Source organism: Eleutherodactylus coqui, chromosome 12, assembly GCF_035609145.1.
Source record: "Eleutherodactylus coqui strain aEleCoq1 chromosome 12, aEleCoq1.hap1, whole genome shotgun sequence".
Classification (NCBI taxonomy): Eukaryota; Metazoa; Chordata; class Amphibia; order Anura; family Eleutherodactylidae; genus Eleutherodactylus; species Eleutherodactylus coqui.
In genome coordinates this window covers 83331585-83348586 of record NC_089848.1, presented here as the reverse complement: position 1 = coordinate 83348586, position 17002 = coordinate 83331585, and the positions used below count along the sequence as shown (strand labels likewise).

Genomic DNA, 17002 nt, shown 5'->3' with positions numbered 1-17002 from the left:
AAGTAGCGACGTTTCGACCCTATATAAAGCGGGTCTATGAGGTGTTTATAACTGATGCTTATGCATTAAAACCTTGAAGCCCCTAATCTGCTGCCTGACCCTGCTTCTTCTTGGATTCAATACATTGGGATTCCTTTGGATTCATCCCTTTTTCAGGCGAGCAGTAATTTCCTTTGGAAGGGTCCCCCTATACGGTTGGTGAGTGCTGCTGTACCCCTTAATCTTCACGTTACTACAAAGGACAGTACCCATGCTGCTACTGCAAGTCAGAGTACAAGGCTGGCGTGAGTGTTTTGACCACTGCATGTCACTAGGTCAGCGAGGAAAGGATGTGAAGAGAGAGAGGACTCTTCATGTATGTCTTTCCAAGTCCGGAGTGCTCTCTCCAGAACCGCCCATCGCACCAACTGCGACTGATGATGCTGGTACCTCGGGAAAGGAGTGTTTGCCTAATGCAAGAGTGTCCAAAGGAAAGGAAAGGAAAAGGTGACCGTAATGTTACACTTGAGTCTGTTGCAATAATGTACTTGGAAAATCAAAGTTGGAAGTACCCAGTAAAAACTGTGTGCCTCCGTTTTTTTGAAAACTACACTGACTGTGGACTCTTTATTTGGTTTCGTTGACCCATTACTGGAAAGGGGCACTGGCGTCACGTAAACAGTTGAGCTATCATTTCTTTGCCAGCGCAACTGCTAGCTTTTACCCTTGCATGCTGCCAGGACAGACCACACTTTAGGATGTAATGAGAGGAAATGGTAGAGCCATCGCGACTCACTATTTTGTTTCCCGCTGTCTCCCTCACCCAAAGGTTTAACCCTGGCCGCTGCACATTGTCATAACATTTATACATGCCAAGACTGTAATAGATCAATTGTAATGTTCATATCTTTAATAATCTTTATTTATATAGCGCCAACATATTCTGTAGCACCTTACAAATCCATGGAATTATATACATCTTCTCCACACATAAGGGCTCATTTCCTAATAGGATGTAGCAAATACAAACAGACAATCCCGATCTACCACCATTTTACCCCAAAACACAGCGTACATGTAGCAAAGCTGAGTTCGTTATTAAACAAAAGTTTTAATGCTATGCTGTTATCTGCGGTTTCACATAGTACTGCACATAAACCCAAATATTGACTCAAACATTCATCAAGACTAAGAAGATAACCCCAGTGTATAAAATGACAAATGCAGCTCTAGTGCATATATGTCTGGTTCCTACAGTTTCTACTTACGGTTTACAAAGCCGTGTGTTGTATGCATTCACATGTGAGCCGTGTTGTCTGTTATGGAACTGCCCATGTGTATGAAGGAATCCCCATTCTCTATCTTACAACGATGTTGTAGTACTGTCCTTTATACAGTATCCCATCGGGCACGGCATTTCATTGTCCTACTAAATATAATGTTCTCCTCTTATGCCCAAGCGGCCGAGACATCTTCATTCTCCATGTCTTCTCCACAGGTGAACTTCTCATATCAAAAGTTCTTCTAAGTTATAGTTCTGTGGTTGATTAGTAATGTCTGAAGTTGTCACTTCCCTCCAATACATTGTCAATAAATACATGGATTCATCCTCGCAGTGCCTGAAAATTAAAGACGTACAAAAAAAGATGTGACAATCCTGGTGGCTATACGTTGTCACCTCCAGGTCTTCCCTCTTAGTACAATTTCATATTTCTACCTCTTTTTCCTCCTTTTTATCTTCTTTATACACAGAAAGTGATGGCATATTAATAAGACCTCTGATTGGTGGAAGCCCGCTGATACAATTTAAGCGGTATTGCTGTAAGATAATACTGGATGGGGGAAAACTGATAGGTCCGTGGGACTCTGACCACTTGGACTCCACCAATCCTGAGAATGGGCAATTCCATTTTCCCCACTTCTGGATCGCTACTCCGAATGCATAGGCACAGTGCTGTTCCCTTCATTTCAATGGGGCTGACAGAAGTAGGCAAGAATTGAAAGCTAGCTGCCGATGCAAGATGCCACTCCATTCATTTCAATGGAGCCGACGGAAATAGCTAGTGCTGTTGAGAGCCATTTCCATCACCCCTATTGAAATGAATGGAGCAGCACCGAGCATGTGCAGTCGGCACTCAATTCACTCTGGTCAGAGCAACAATCCAGTAGTGACCAGAAGTGGGGCAAACAACACACCCCATTCTGGGGACCGGTGGGGGTCCCAGTGGTTGGACCCCCATGATCTATCAGTTTTCACCCATCAGTGGCCAGGTAAAAACTGAAAAAAAAATGCCCTGTGTCTGGAATACTCTATTTAAGGGGCTAGTTACGTACTGTAGCCCCATTAAAGAGGCTCCAGCCACAGCAATATGCAGGAAAGTATAGCACAACTCCATTCACTTGAATGTGTAGTGACACAGTACTTTGGGCGAGAAGCTAGTGTGCCCGGCAACCATTCGGTCTGATTGGCTACTTGTTAAATTCCCTGATTGGTGAAGTGGGAGGAGACTGAGTGGGAGACTAGTCAAGCTGGGAAAGTGAGCAGGGTGGAACAAGAAGTGAGTCAGAGAAAGCAGAAAAGTACGGGAAACTACAGGAAGTGGAGGGGAGTGAGTCGTGGGAGATGAAGGAGAGAAAGCAGAGAGAGAAGCTGCAGCAACTAAGCAGTTACCAGAGGTCAGGAGGTGAAGGAAAGTAACCGGAACAAGCCACAAGGAGGAGTGGAGAACAAAAAGGAAAAGATTTTTCAACTGTAAGTGTAAATTTCCCCTGTGAAACTAGGAGAAAGTGGAAGCACAGTCGCCCTGGCACTAGCCTCGCCATACTTTTACAAAGCACCTACCAGAGTATACCCCTCAGATAACTGAGACTGGTGGGTGCATTCCTCCTATGAAAAGAGAATTTCATAGTTGTTTGCTACTCAGAGACGGGGGCTACTCGTACAGTACATGACTGCTGCAGCCGTCACATGCTGGTTCTTGTAAACGAAGAATAGAAGGCCCACTAGAGTGTAGTGGATCAGCGGGGGACTAGCTGTTTGAATATCACATTTTTTGGTATTTTATACCACATGGTGCCCTTTTTATTATCTTCTGATGGTCAGATATCCCCTTTAGGCTGTGTACGCCATTGTTTTCTACTAAACACAAACCATTTTTACAGACTTTAATAGACCATAAGAGGTGCTGGGTTTTGAGCTTCTGATGCAACAGGTGAATTTCAGATGACTTTACATTCTAATAGACAATGTAGCTAAACTGGAGTCAGTTATTAGAACTGACTAATTAGGCTTGAAATGCAGTTTAACCCTTCACCCTACAAGGAGTACATGGATACCATCCGGGTGCAGGGTTTGTATGGAGCGGGATCAGGAGCCCATCCCGCTCCATTCAAATGTCCTACCCCCCCCCCCCCCCCCCCAAATAAATGAGACCTCACACAACCCCATTGACAGAAAGATAAAGAGAGTTATAATGGTCAGAAGATGGGGAAAGAAAAGATATAATTCTTTTATTAAGTACAGCAAAAAAAATCTAAATAAATTTGGTATCATCGTAATCGTACTGAGCCCTAAAATATATAGTTATTGTGTCATTTTTGCCGCAGTGTGCGTGTCGTAAAATCAGTGCCCTTCCCACAAGTTGTCAGAATTTTTTTTTTTTTTCCTTCACTCCACTTAGATATTTCTAAAAGCTTTTCAGTACATTATATGGTACAGTAAATCCACAACTTTAGTTACTGGTGGAACAAAGGGGGATTATTTGAGTACCACAGACTCCAATGCAGGTTAGCTGCAGTCAATGACCATAGCATATAAAGCATGGGCAGAGCACACTAAACTGTCATGCTTGACAAAGATCGTGTGGGTCGAAACATTGCATGTCTAATATGGAGATTTTTCTACAACTACCGAAGGGGATTTGAGTTCCTGAGTGCCGCACCCTTTCACAGTTGCTGGATTTATCGCTGGAGACCAGGAAGTCGACGGTCATTTGGTAGCTAGCACCAAATCTGTTTTTCTTCCCCACTGCGTGGTTACCAAACGGTGTACCGCTGGCTAACTTCTTGTTTCTTAGAAGACAGTCCGAAGGCAAACCAAAAGAAGACAGACAGACGGCAGACCCAAGGCAGTCTGAAGACATTCCGAAGACAGTCCAAGGCAGCCTGAAGACAGATGACCAGAGGGGATCAGCTTAGGCCAGAATAGAAAGAACAGAACCTCAGCAAAGTTTGCAGAGTGCTTCAGTTTTTGCAAAACCAAATTGTATCAGTTTTTGCAAACTGCACAAACCCCAGGATTGTGGGAGGAGCCAGAGAGCAGCCAGACAGGCAGAGTTTGAGTGAGTGAGAGGGTGAGTTAGGAACAAGCTAGTGAACTGAGCAGAAGCAAAGACCAGAGCTAAAGAAAGCTACAGTACGGTGAGAAGTGGAGAGTGTGAGTACGAAAACGTTTCCATTGAAGAGACAGAGAGAAAGCAAAAGAAATAGTTTGCTGAGCAGTAACAAAGGAAGAACAGAGAGTTATATATGCCTAAAGTAATGCAGTGAAAGAGAATAATTAACAGCAAGAAGAAGAAATAGACAGGCAAATGCAGAGCAAAGAAAGAAATTGCCGTAGTAAAACCGTAGGATACAGAAGCGTTGCCTGTACTGAAAATTGGGAAGAATCTAAATGTGCAAGTGTGGCTTTTGGACATCCTTTCTCTGATCGCGCAGACGTAACTGCGTGCTGTTGGATCACTCCATCTCAGAGAATAGGACAAGGTCTCTGGACTGCGTGCCAAGAAACATTTATTTGTTTCACGGTAATCATGACTCCAGGAGTTCCTTCTCACCACGACACCATCTGCACACAAGTACCACACCACTCCCCAGGGGAAAGGACTATCACCCCCATTTTAACCATTTTTCTTTTTGTTTCGCCTGAAGCCGATCTCGATCTGTGTTCAGGCTGGCATCACAAGCTGTATATTGTTTTCCATTTTAATAGCGTTGTTGCCGTGCTGCCGTGGTCAGAAGGGGAGCAGTGGATTTCGTTGCCACCGCCGACCTGGTCACCAACTCTTCCGCGAGTGAGTACCACACAAGGACACATGCACGGCCTTAAAATGGTCTATTTCTGGGTTCCTAAGGATTTTTTGTTCTCTTGCGTGTTCTGCGTTGGAAAGTTTCCTGACATGGAGTAAATCAGTAACCAATCAAGACATCCCCTTATATCCCAACCTATTACCTGTAATCTGTGCGCACACGTGGCGCCAGTATAGCCGGAGCGGCAGGAACACACATTAGGGGCTGTGCAGCGCCCTCCATATAAACACTTGGAACTGCAGATGGCTGAATAAATAGTAAAAACATAGAAACATTTTATTTGGGAACATTCTGAAGATGTAAACAATTGCTGTACGGCTGCAGGTCACTCACGCGTCTGGCACTGAGCCCCCTCCCATTCTGACGGGCACTGACACGCATTTGGGCCAATACAGTCGCCCCCATTCCTGCACTTCTGGAGGCAGATTGCTGGGGGAACATGAAAGTGCAATTAATAAAGAAAATAGACAAAGTGAATAGATGGAAACAGACATTATATAGCAAGTCTCACTGAGGAGTCACATGGGGACCATATGTGATGATTGGGACTAGTCATAAGGAATGGGCTGAATGTGCAGTGACCCCACAGGCCCAATTTGGGTCTATACAGAGCATAGTCGCTGTAGATTTCTCCTCACAAAGGCATAGACTAAAATGTTAAAATTCTGGAGTTGAACTGCAATACCACACACAGCTTGTAGATAGGGGTGGCGCTATAACTGCCATGTTATTCTAATCCTGAAAAACCCCTTCAAGTACAGGAGCTGCGAAGGTCATAGCTGATCATGAGCCTGGAGCTTGAAGGGCTCAATGGCCCATCTGCCACATAAGAGGTCAGAGAATGTGAATAGCTTGTGATCGTTGGGTCTGGTGTCATGCACAATTTGCAGGCATACCCTGTTTCCCTGAAAATAAGCCATACCCTGAAAATAAGACATAGCATGATTTTCCAGAATTTTTGAGGATGCAAAATGATTTTCAGGCTTTTTGAGGATGCTTGAAATATAAGCCCTACTCCAAAATTAAGCCCTGCTAACAGTTAATTAAAAAAGTCAATTTAAATAGTGTCCAGGCAGCTATACATGTAAAAAAGTTAAACCTTTTTGAACAAAAATTAATATAAGACACTGTCTTATTTTCGGGGAAACACAGTAATACGCAGAGTAGAACCCATTGATTTCAAAGAGTTCAATAACATGTGCATATTGTCCTGCGCATTTCGGTCACACACACAAAAAAAAAGCAGCATGCTCGATTTTGCTGCACATTTGCGCACCAAAAGTTCCCATAGAAGACAATGGGGATGAGCGAAAGCACGCAAAATATGCAAGGAGATGTGTGAAACACACATTTTTTGCCGCGCAGAAATGCACATGACTTGTGGGTGGAAAAAGTACAGTAAAATCCGTAAATACACACGCAAAAAAATAGATCTGCAAAAACACTGCCCTCTTGCCCGTGCTAATACGCATACGCTCATGTAAGGCTGTCCCTAGTAATAAAACCCTGTACTGACCAGGATTATCTCAGTGGTCTCATGGAGGTCCGCCACTGTTACTCACGTTACTACAAGATATTTTGGCGTAAATGCAGATTTTTAGACATGTCCCAGCAGGACTTCTAGTCCCATCCATGGAGGGCAGGATAAACTGAGGGGGTGGGCACTGTTGGTAGGGAACTATTCAGGCCCATAGTAATTACACTGCTCTATAACAGGTTTGTGTCCGATTCACAGTAATGATGTAATGTATATCTAGGTCTAGGAGTAAGCATAAAAAACTGTGGAAATCCACGATACATGACATGGTTTTTTTCTCAGAAACCATAAAGCCTAGGGGAATGATTTGTATACTGAGAAGAATCTATCTCACCTCTACGTGTATATACTGAGGACAATCTAACACTTCTCTATGTGTATGTACAGAGGAGAATATACTGAAAGGCTGTAAAGTACATAAGGAAGCGGCCATGGACTGCAGGGATGGATGCTGTTAAGGCTAAGAAAGGGCTGCAACCTCTTGGGTTAAATTTGAATTAAAAAAGGGGCGTTACCTTTAAAGGTAAAAAGTTAGGAGAGTGGGGGGGTGGCACATTCTGCAGAAGGACATCGGTACATGCAGTCTGAGGAGAATCTGATGCTCCTCTATGTGTATACATATTGTATTCCTCAGTTCCTTTGAAGTAACCACAACTTCATAAAATTTTCAGTGCGAACAACAGGTAAACATCAGTACCAAGTTAACTTGGGCGAAACCGGGTATATCAGCTCGTAATTAATAAACCTCTTACGTGTGTTGCATCGTTTTCCCTTCCAGCCTGATGGACAGGAGCAAATATTGGGTCCCACACATTTCCCTCCATTCATACAGGTCGGATCACAGACACCTGAGAAGCAAATAGTTAACATTTCCAATTGACAAAGAGTTCCGACAGTTAAGACAAGTACTATAGGGGTGAGACTACACATTGTGGAGAACATGTGCACCAAGTTTCACATGCGGATTTTGCAGCGGAGTTTCACAGCAGAAGTCACTCAGTGTATTGCAGTCACAGCCAAAATCTGCAGCATGGCTAGTTTCCACTGTGTGATGTCCACGGCGGATCGGATCTCGCATACAGGTGGTCGCAGCGGAATCCGATCCTGCCGCTTGGCCACTGCTTACCCGTCCAGGTCTTCTGCGTGTCTGGTCAGGTCTTCTATTTTCTTGACTGCGGATGTGTGCGGAAGCGCCGGACGGTGCGTTGCCACACATGCACAGTGGAGTGTTTTTTTCTTTTTAAGCTCCTACTTTCCCGTGGAATCCGTGGTCCATCTGCAATTCAATTGCGGGCAGGCTGCGGATCGGACAGCTTCCATTGACTTCACTGAAAGCCGTCCATGCGGTAACCACATTGAAAGGGAGCATGCGGCGATTTGTTTTCTGGACCAAAAGTTCCGGAAAACAAATCTGCATGCTTTAATTCATGTGCGGCCACTAGAGATGAGTAAGCATACTCGCTAAGGACAATTACTCGAGCGAGCATTGTCCTTAGCGAGTATCTCCCCGCTCGGAAGAAAAGATTCGTATGCCGGCGCGCGTGACAGGTGAGTTGTAGCAGTGAGCAGGGGGGTGCGGGAGGGAGAGAGAGATCTCCCCTCCGTTCCTCCCTGCTCTCCCCTGCCCCCGGCAGCCGAATCTTTGCTCCCGAGCGGGGAGATACTCGCTAAGGACAATGCTTGATCGAGTAATTGCCCTTAGCGAGTATGCTTTGCTCATCTCTAGCGGCCACCCATGCTTCACTATAGGCAGCTTGATTTGTAGATCTTCTGTGCGGGTGACGCATGTTGATGCCGCAAATCAGATCCGTCCACGGACATTGGGCATAAACCTCATTCACATTACATGGTACACTGCAGCAAAATTTCAGATTGCATTGCAAACTTGTGTAAAATACAGGTCCATGTAACGTCCATAAAAAAGGACATTGATCCTCCTTAAGCAGCTCCAAGTCACCTTTATATTTGGTCTGTGTGTCTATTTTTTTCCTTCCTCCTGCCATTCGTTATTTCAAGTCCGCAAATTAAAAAAAAACTTGAAACTAGCCCCGGTCTTTTCTTCTGCATCTTTTTAAGAAAACATACAGTTTCTGAGTACCGATGACATCTGAATACTGTCCGTTTTTTCTCTATCCCAATTGACTTAAATGGGTAAGGCTACATGCACACAAGCCCGAATCTCACGCCAGTTTTGTACGCCGCGAGACAAAAAAAAACTTACGCAAATATGAACTCCATTATTTTGAATGGAGCTATTCACATGAACGATGCTACGAGATTAAAAATCGCTACCTGTCCTATTTATTGGTGTGCTCTCGGAACGCCTCGCGTGTTGCATGGCTCTTGCATGTCGTGCGATGTGATATATCCCATTGAAGACCATGGGAAACACTTGCGATCCTTTGACGCGCGCGAAACACAGACGTGAGGATCGCAATTTCATAGAAGTGATGCGAGACATTTTTGAATGAAAAACCGCATGCAAAACTTCATCCGCATGCAAAACACACGTTGACAAGCACGATATCAGGCCGAGTCTTGCCCGTGTGCATGTAGCCTAAGGACTGGCTAACAGAGTGGCGCATTAGCTAATACGCTTGCCACTACGGAGCATATTAGCGCCTGAACCAGTCAAAATACTTTTTTTTCCTACCGTTAAAGTGCATGCAATGAGTATGGTCGCACAGTCCATGTGTTGCATGAAAAACTCTGTAGTGTGTTGCACCATAGTCATTTGGGTTTGCATGCTGTCCATGTGTAGTCCGGTCTATTGAGGGACTATACACGGACTAACCTAGTGTGTCGGAGGTCTCAAGTCTACAACAGAGACCTGAGGCTGAGCCCTGGAACTTAGCTGTAGTCCCCAGTCAATGGACACATCTACATGCAGCAGCCAACGAGGCTCCCACATGGAAACCACATCAACAATTGGCATGTCAATGTAGATACAAAACCTGTACAATATGAACTAGATCACATATTGGCATAAGATTTAATTGAATGGCTCCGGTGTAGAGACTGGTAAGGGTCCTCTTTAGAGATGAGCGAGTATACTCGCTAAAGGCAATTGCTCAAGCAAGCATTGCCCGTAGCAAGTACCTGCCCGCTCGAGACAAAAGGTTCAGGTGCCGGCGGCGGGCAGGGAGCTGCGGGGGAGAGCGGGGTGGAACGGAGGGGAGATCTCTCTCTACCCCCCGCTCCCTCCTGTTGACTGCCGCTACTCACCGCTCCCCCGCGCCGACACCCGAACCTCGCTCGAGCAATTGCCTTTAGCGAGTATACTCGCTCATCTCTAGTCCTCTTACATCGCACGATTGTCAGACGCTTCAGCGCCCAACAGCCGTCCCAGCGATGATCACTTGCTCTAAAAGTTGCTGGCTGATATTAGACAAGACGTGGCCTATGGGACCTCAGTAATTCTGAATGAATGACACAGTGGGGTCACTTACTTGTTTGACATCTTTTCCCAGTGTAACCTTCAGGACAGCTGCAGATATTGTTCCTCATGCACTGCCCACCGTTCTTACATGACGGATTGCAGATTGCTGAAAATTATCATCAGTCAATTACTGACAAATCATATAATATGGAACTTAAAGGGCTTGTCCGAGTTCTTGCTCCTGTGTAAAATCCATTCCCCAAGCAGTAACATCTCAGATAGGCTTATACTCCCTGCTGTGTCCTGCGCCGGCATTCCGGGTCTCCTGTCTGACGCCACGTCACAGGCTCTGCAGCCAATAACAGACCTCGGCGATCGATCACTGATCTGTTATTGGCTGCGGCGCTTGTGAGGTCCCCATAAACCAGGCGGGACTGGAGGCTGTAAACAAACAAGGAGCAGAGGACTGAGCAGAGGCACGAGACACAGTATAAGCCTATATGTTATGTTACTGCTTGGGGAATGGATTTTACACAGAAGTGAGAACTCGGACAACCCATTTAAAAGGTATGTCCTCCACTGAACACCATGTAACAGGTTACATACAAGACAACTTGTTGCAACAGGTTATCAGTATTGGATTACATTTTTCTATATCTGTACATAAAATTACATCCTGTATTATCCTCCAGAGCTGCACTCACTATTCTGCTGGTGGAGTCACTGTATACATACATTACTTATCCTGTACTGATCCTGAGTTACATCCTGTATTATCCTCCAGAGCTGCACTCACTATTCTGCTGGTGGAGTCACTGTGTACATACATTACATTACTTATCCTGTACTGATCCTGAGTTACATCCTGTACTATACTCCAGAGCTACACTCACTATTCTGCTGGTGGGGTCACTATGTACATGCATTATATTATTCATCCTGTACTGATCCTGAGAAGGTACAGGTCCATAAAATGAAAGAATCTGTCTCAAAATGGCCACTAGATACAAAATGGAGCATTATAAGATGTAAATAAGCTTGTGTGTAGTGAAACAATAAATTTGCAAAAATAACTTTACAGCAGGGTATTCGGTGCATTGTCTAATGGTTTTTTTTTGTTTTTTCTTTCTATTCATCCGAGAACATTTGCCTGGTACAGCCGCTATCAGAAAAACCTCCCCCATGTCCTGAGCTTTGGAAAAGAGCAAATCGTGCTGATAAGACGCTGCGATCATCCAAACTCACAAGAGAGAGTAATCATTTGAAGGACATTTCACATATTTATTCTCACTCCGCTGATTGTTCAACAAAGCACAATTCTTGATGTTTTTTCTAACCCAATAAGATTAACCTCGTGACTAATGACGTATTGCTTTCCTGTTTTAAGAAATATACTCAGTCAATAAAGATTCAGTGTGTGTACGCGCCTTAAGCAGAGTGGGCTGTATATACTTGCCGCGGCCCATCTCCACATATCTGTGAGAGCTAATTACTATAAATCATAGTTTTTGGCCTCTCTGATGCATCCAGGTATGAACTAATTTGGAACCCAAGGCTTGAAAGGTTAATGTGACCGGTCATGTGTAACGGTCCTTAACAATCCTGAGTTACATCCTGTATTATACTGCAGAGCTGCACTCACTATTCTGCTGGTAGAGTCACTGCGTACATACATTACATTACTGTTCCTGAGTTACATCCCGTATTATACTCCAGAGCTACACTCACTATTCTGCTGGTGGAGTCACTGTGTACATACATTACATTACTTATTTTGTACTGATCCTGAGTTACATCCTGTATTATACTCCAGAGCTGCACTCAGTATTCTGCTGGTGGAGTCACTGTACATACGTTACATTACTTATCCTGTACTGATCCTGAGTTACATGCTGTATTATACTCCAGAGCTGCACTCACTATTCTGCTGGTGGAGTCACTGTGCACTGTACATATGTTACATTACTTATCCTGTACTGACCCTGAGTAACATCCTGCATTATACTCCAGAGCTGCACTCACTATTCTGCTGGTGGAGTCACTGTGTACATACATTGCATTACTTATCCTGTACTGATCCTGAGATATATCCTGTATTATACTCCAGAGCTGCACTCACTATTCTGCTGGTGAAGTCACTGTGTACATACATTACATTACTTATCCTGTACTGATGCTGAGATACATCCTGTATTATACTCCAGAGCTGCACTCACTACTCTGCTGGTGGAGTCACTGTGTACATACATTACTTATACCTTACTGATCCTTGGCACTACTGATCACCACATTTAATTGTACTCTCTATCAGTGCCCCCAACATCCATGGATCGCAAGAATAGTGCCAGAATCTTACCATTACTGGGAACCCCAACAGAAACCTGACAAACCCTAATACAGTTCTTGAATTCTGTCTTTTCACATTGGTGATGGATGCAGCTGAGACCCCCACATACATTGCAGTACTATCAGGGACTTACCGTTCTGACACTGAGCACCAAAAAATCCATTAGGACATAGACAGATATTGAACTTCAGACACGTTCCACCATTGAGGCACACGGGCTGGCACACCGCTGGGAAGGAATCCATTGAACAATTAACATATTATCTACATCAAATGAAGATCTATACTCATTTGGGCCTCGCCTGTGGGTAATGTGGCATACCCTGATATTTTAGGTATCGGATGCTCATTAGCTTTGCTCATTTAGGATGCAGCTATAATCCGTGACTTCCCATTAGCTGCATTGTTCAATGGAGTATATGGTAGTTCTAAATCCATTCGCTTTTACGTAGGTCTCTACTCTGTTCCATCTCCATTCTTTAGGGTGCTTTCACACAGGCGAGAGGTAGCCTGCAGGACGCATGGCAAACCGCGGTAAATTATACACCGTAAGCCAGATTTTGATGCAGAATTGAAAATGGCTTAAAACCTGCAACCCCGCATCAAAATTCCTTAGACCTGCGGATTTTGGTGTTGAATTCTACAGTTGCGGATTTGGGTGCGTCCTGTGGGCTAATTCTAGCCTGCATGAAAGCACCCATAGGCCTGTTTCACACGACCGGACTTAAATTACGGATTCCGTTATCGCCGTCCTTGCGGACGATCTGTGGTAATACGCGGGGACGAATCGCGTATTTCGCGAGAGGAAGAATAATTGCAGCAAGCTCCATTTAATGCAGAATCCGTGACCTTAAAGCCCATTATGCTCTATGGTCATGGATATACCCACAGCCCATGCGTAATTACATTGAGTATGGGCTGTGGGTACCCATGTTCTTCACCGACAAGAACTTTACTGATACTAAAATTTTAAATTTTATTAATATTCATTAAAAGATAGACGAAAAAAGGGAGTAGGGGGAAGACCATACAAAAAATACACAAAACAAAAAGAAAAAGAGTTTTAACGTACTGGTCCGTCTTTATATTGACATACCCGTCACTACACTCGTTCTTATAATTTCTAAGTGTAGATAATTTCTTATTTTCTTAGTCTATTGCCCACATAGGCTAAAGGTGCTTGAGGCAATTCATTCCACACACCACACTTATGTTGGAAAAGAGCCACGTACGTTAACAGTGTTGCATACAGAGAAACTCTGTCATCAACACATTGTGTTCACAAGTTTACTCTTCTGTATAGATCAACAAAAGATAGAAAAAATCTGTTGATCGTCACTCTTGTCAACATCAATCAGATGGGTACCCATGTTGGCGCTAAACGAAATACAAATTAAAAAGCTGTAGTGCACATGACTGCCTGCATTACTTGATGGCCATATGTAATACAAATACTTGCCATATGCAGGGTCACTGGCCGGGCTGACAGACGAAATCTTCTGTGGACCTCCTGCATGCGGAATCCGACCCAGTAGTGTGAGCCCGGCCTTACACTGCTGCTCTGCTTGTTCAGATTGGCTGCTGTGTATATGCACAAGCCCCACATAGCATTCAGTAAACTCTAACCTACTCCGCCCAACACTGGAACAGACGGTGGACTGGAATATTTCTCTCCCCCACTCTTAGGGCGCCCACCCACTGGCGTTTTTTTTCCCTGCGAAATTCGCAGCATTTTTTTCTCTGCAGGGGTCTATGGGACTTGTAATGTTAAAATCGCGATCGCGCAAAATCGCAATTTACCGCGAAATCGTGATTTTGTGCGATCGCGATTTTAACATTACAAGTCCCATAGACCCCTGCAGAGAAAAAAATGCTGCGAATTTCGCAGGGAAAAAAAACGCCAGTGGGTGGGCGCCCTTAGATTGTTTTGGAGGATATCTTCCTAGGAAATAGAGAACCTTGGCCAACTGCCCATTCCACCAACCTCTAAAAATGGCCTTGAATTTTGTTCCAAGGTAGTATTACCAACAGCTATGCTTACGTGTGCTGCAGGTAGGTCCACTCCAGCCAGGTTTGCACTTGCACACATCGGGGGCTACACATTCACCTCCATTTTCACAGTGCCGATTGCACACCACTAATAAAGAAATTAGAAATGGACACATGATGTCATACGATATAGATGATGGATACATATGATGTCACTAAAACAAGCTCTAAAGCTTAGTAAAAAACGTGGCCGTCTGCTAATAAAAAATGCAGCAATGAAGCTCATGAATAGTGTGGAGTGAACTGAATCGGTAGATCCCCATTTCAGGTTGAGCTTTGATAAAAGTTTGGCTCAGCACGAACCTGAACAGAGCTTTTAGCAAAATTCTACGTGAAACAGGGTTCCACTAGTTCGCTCAACACAAGTCCGGAACGCTGGCCCATAACACTGTCCAAGAGACAAAAAAGCCCTGTATAACATCCTGAGAGCATCATACAGGGCTTTCATGTGTCTTAGACAGTGTTATACACCAGTTTTAGGGGATTGGTGAACTCACACTTTGGTTAGAACTAATTTGGACTTAACCTAACTTTTTACAAAACTTTTGCAAACTGGCCAGACCGAACTTTTCAAAAGTTCGCTCATCACTAATCCTGAACACAAATATGAATCCAGAATCGCATGCGCAAAAGGGCAGGCACGGCAATGTCCTCAACACATCCAGCCAGACAATGGAAGCACCCAAGTATAATCAATGTGGTCTGTTTGACAGTGTTAGTCTCCATCATAAGACAGATTCATTCAGCCAGGGGATTCCATCTTCTTCTTCCCATAATGGAGCAGGAAATTGGAAACCTAAACACTGATGTGAACATAGCCTAAAAGGGGTTGTCCCCTTGCGTTGCCGTGATGAAGCTGGCACATTTATGACTGTCTTACTAGCTGTCTAACTTTTATATAATATTAGTAAATGTGTCCCTATATTTATATGTATTTTTTTATAGAGCAACCTCTTTAGGTTGGGGGTTTGAAACTTTATAACAGAAAGTAGAATTTCTGACCCCTACAAAAACATATTCTAAAATTATTGGGACTTACTCGTTTCACATCGGGGTCCAACATAACCGAACGGGCAAGAGCAAACATTCCTAGCCTGACAGACACCTCCATGTTCACAGGGTGGATCACAAATAGCTGCAAATAATAATAATATATAATTAATGAGACAATTAGACCTACCTTGTTTATGGATATATTGCAGTATAAATGCTCTGATGTCACACTTAGGGCTCCATTGCAGAATTAATCATCGTGGTAAAATAATGGGATCACTGTGACTACCCATGTCTGCATTCTTGTACTCTTCTGCTGTTTTACTACTGAGAACATAGGTGCTATGGTATTGCAGTACCACAGACAACCAGCAGGTGGTTAAATTGTCTGTGCAGATGATAAGTCCTGCAACCGCCAAAAATGAAAAATGTCCCAACCTTTCTAAAATTAGGTGACTTTTCAGTTCTATGGGAAGACACTGAGAACTAGTGTTGAGCAAACCAAGAGAGTCAAACCCTGTTCCAGATCGAACTTTGCAAAGGTTCGGTGTGAATGTTGTATGGTCCATCTTGGCCAAACCCACTAACATTCCTCCTTTTAGTGGTTTGCACTGGTGTCCTAGGTTCAAATCTGACCAAGGAAAACATCTGCATGGAGTTTGTATATTCCCTTTGGTTTGTGTTTCTCCTTCTCAGTATGACCCCATTTACACTGACAGATTATCGCTCAAAAATTGCTCAAACAACAGTTTGAGTGACAGTTTTGAGCGATCATCTTTGCATAGTCTATAGTAGCTAATTAGCTACTAAATAGCTATGCAGGTGGAGCAGGACACCTCCGCTATCGCTCAGCGAACAATACAGCTGTTTTGCGTAAGCAAACAGCTGCATCGTTCTCTGCACTTACAGCTCCCGTCCTGCTGTAAACTACCAGCGGGACGCGAGCTGAAAGAATCTTACCAGCACTGCTGACTGTGATAGCAGCCTGCACCACTGATAAGAGTTCATCGCTTAATTGTAGAAAACTAGAATTGAGTGAGGAACGACTTGTGCACGAAAACTGCACAATGTCCGTGCATTTAGATGCAACGGTTATCACTCAAAAGATGGCATTTGAGCGAATTTTAAGCGAGCATTGTTGTGTCCAAATTGGCCTTATGTGATGTGATTATCTAAGTTGATTATTAAGGAAAAAAACTCAGGGAGAAAATACAAACTCCATCGGATATTGTCCTTGGTCAGATCTGAATTTAGGACCGCAGTACTGCAAAGCACCAGTGCTAACCACTGAGCCATCAGTTCAAACTAAGTCAGACCAAATTTGGCGAACTGGCAGAACTGAATTTTTCAAAAGTTCACTCAATACTACTGAGAACCCAGGAGCGTAACTATAGAGGGTGCAGGGGATGAGGTTGCACCCGGGCCCAGGAGCATTAGGGGGCCCATAAGGCCTCTCTTCTCCATATAGGGAGCCCAGTACTGTGAATAAAGCATTATAGTTGGGTTTTGCAGGTTTTGCATTGGGGCCCAGAAGCTTCAAGTTATGAATCTGTGCATCATGGTTTGGGTATGGGTACGGGTACAGATACAGATAGAGGGGGGGGGGGGGGCCCAGCTCACCTTTTGCATC

At 44.1% G+C, this 17002-nt stretch overlaps 1 protein-coding gene across 2 annotated transcripts in view; it reads right to left on the bottom strand.

Moving 5' to 3' along the window:
- Window positions 1–883: 883 nt before the first annotated feature.
- The window catches only part of VWDE (von Willebrand factor D and EGF domains), a 109004-nt gene continuing 92885 nt past the window's right edge, over window positions 884–17002 (bottom strand). For both annotated transcript variants that reach the window (XM_066585507.1, XM_066585508.1), the window contains 8 exons: window positions 15419–15514; window positions 14372–14467; window positions 12464–12559; window positions 10054–10149; window positions 7357–7452; window positions 5401–5496; window positions 5210–5313; window positions 884–1598 (listed from right to left, as the gene is read on the bottom strand). In XM_066585507.1, coding sequence (XP_066441604.1) covers window positions 1584–1598; window positions 5210–5313; window positions 5401–5496; window positions 7357–7452; window positions 10054–10149; window positions 12464–12559; window positions 14372–14467; window positions 15419–15514 — 695 coding nt within the window. In that variant the 3' untranslated portion in view covers window positions 884–1583. The remainder of the gene's footprint in view (window positions 1599–5209; window positions 5314–5400; window positions 5497–7356; window positions 7453–10053; window positions 10150–12463; window positions 12560–14371; window positions 14468–15418; window positions 15515–17002) is intronic.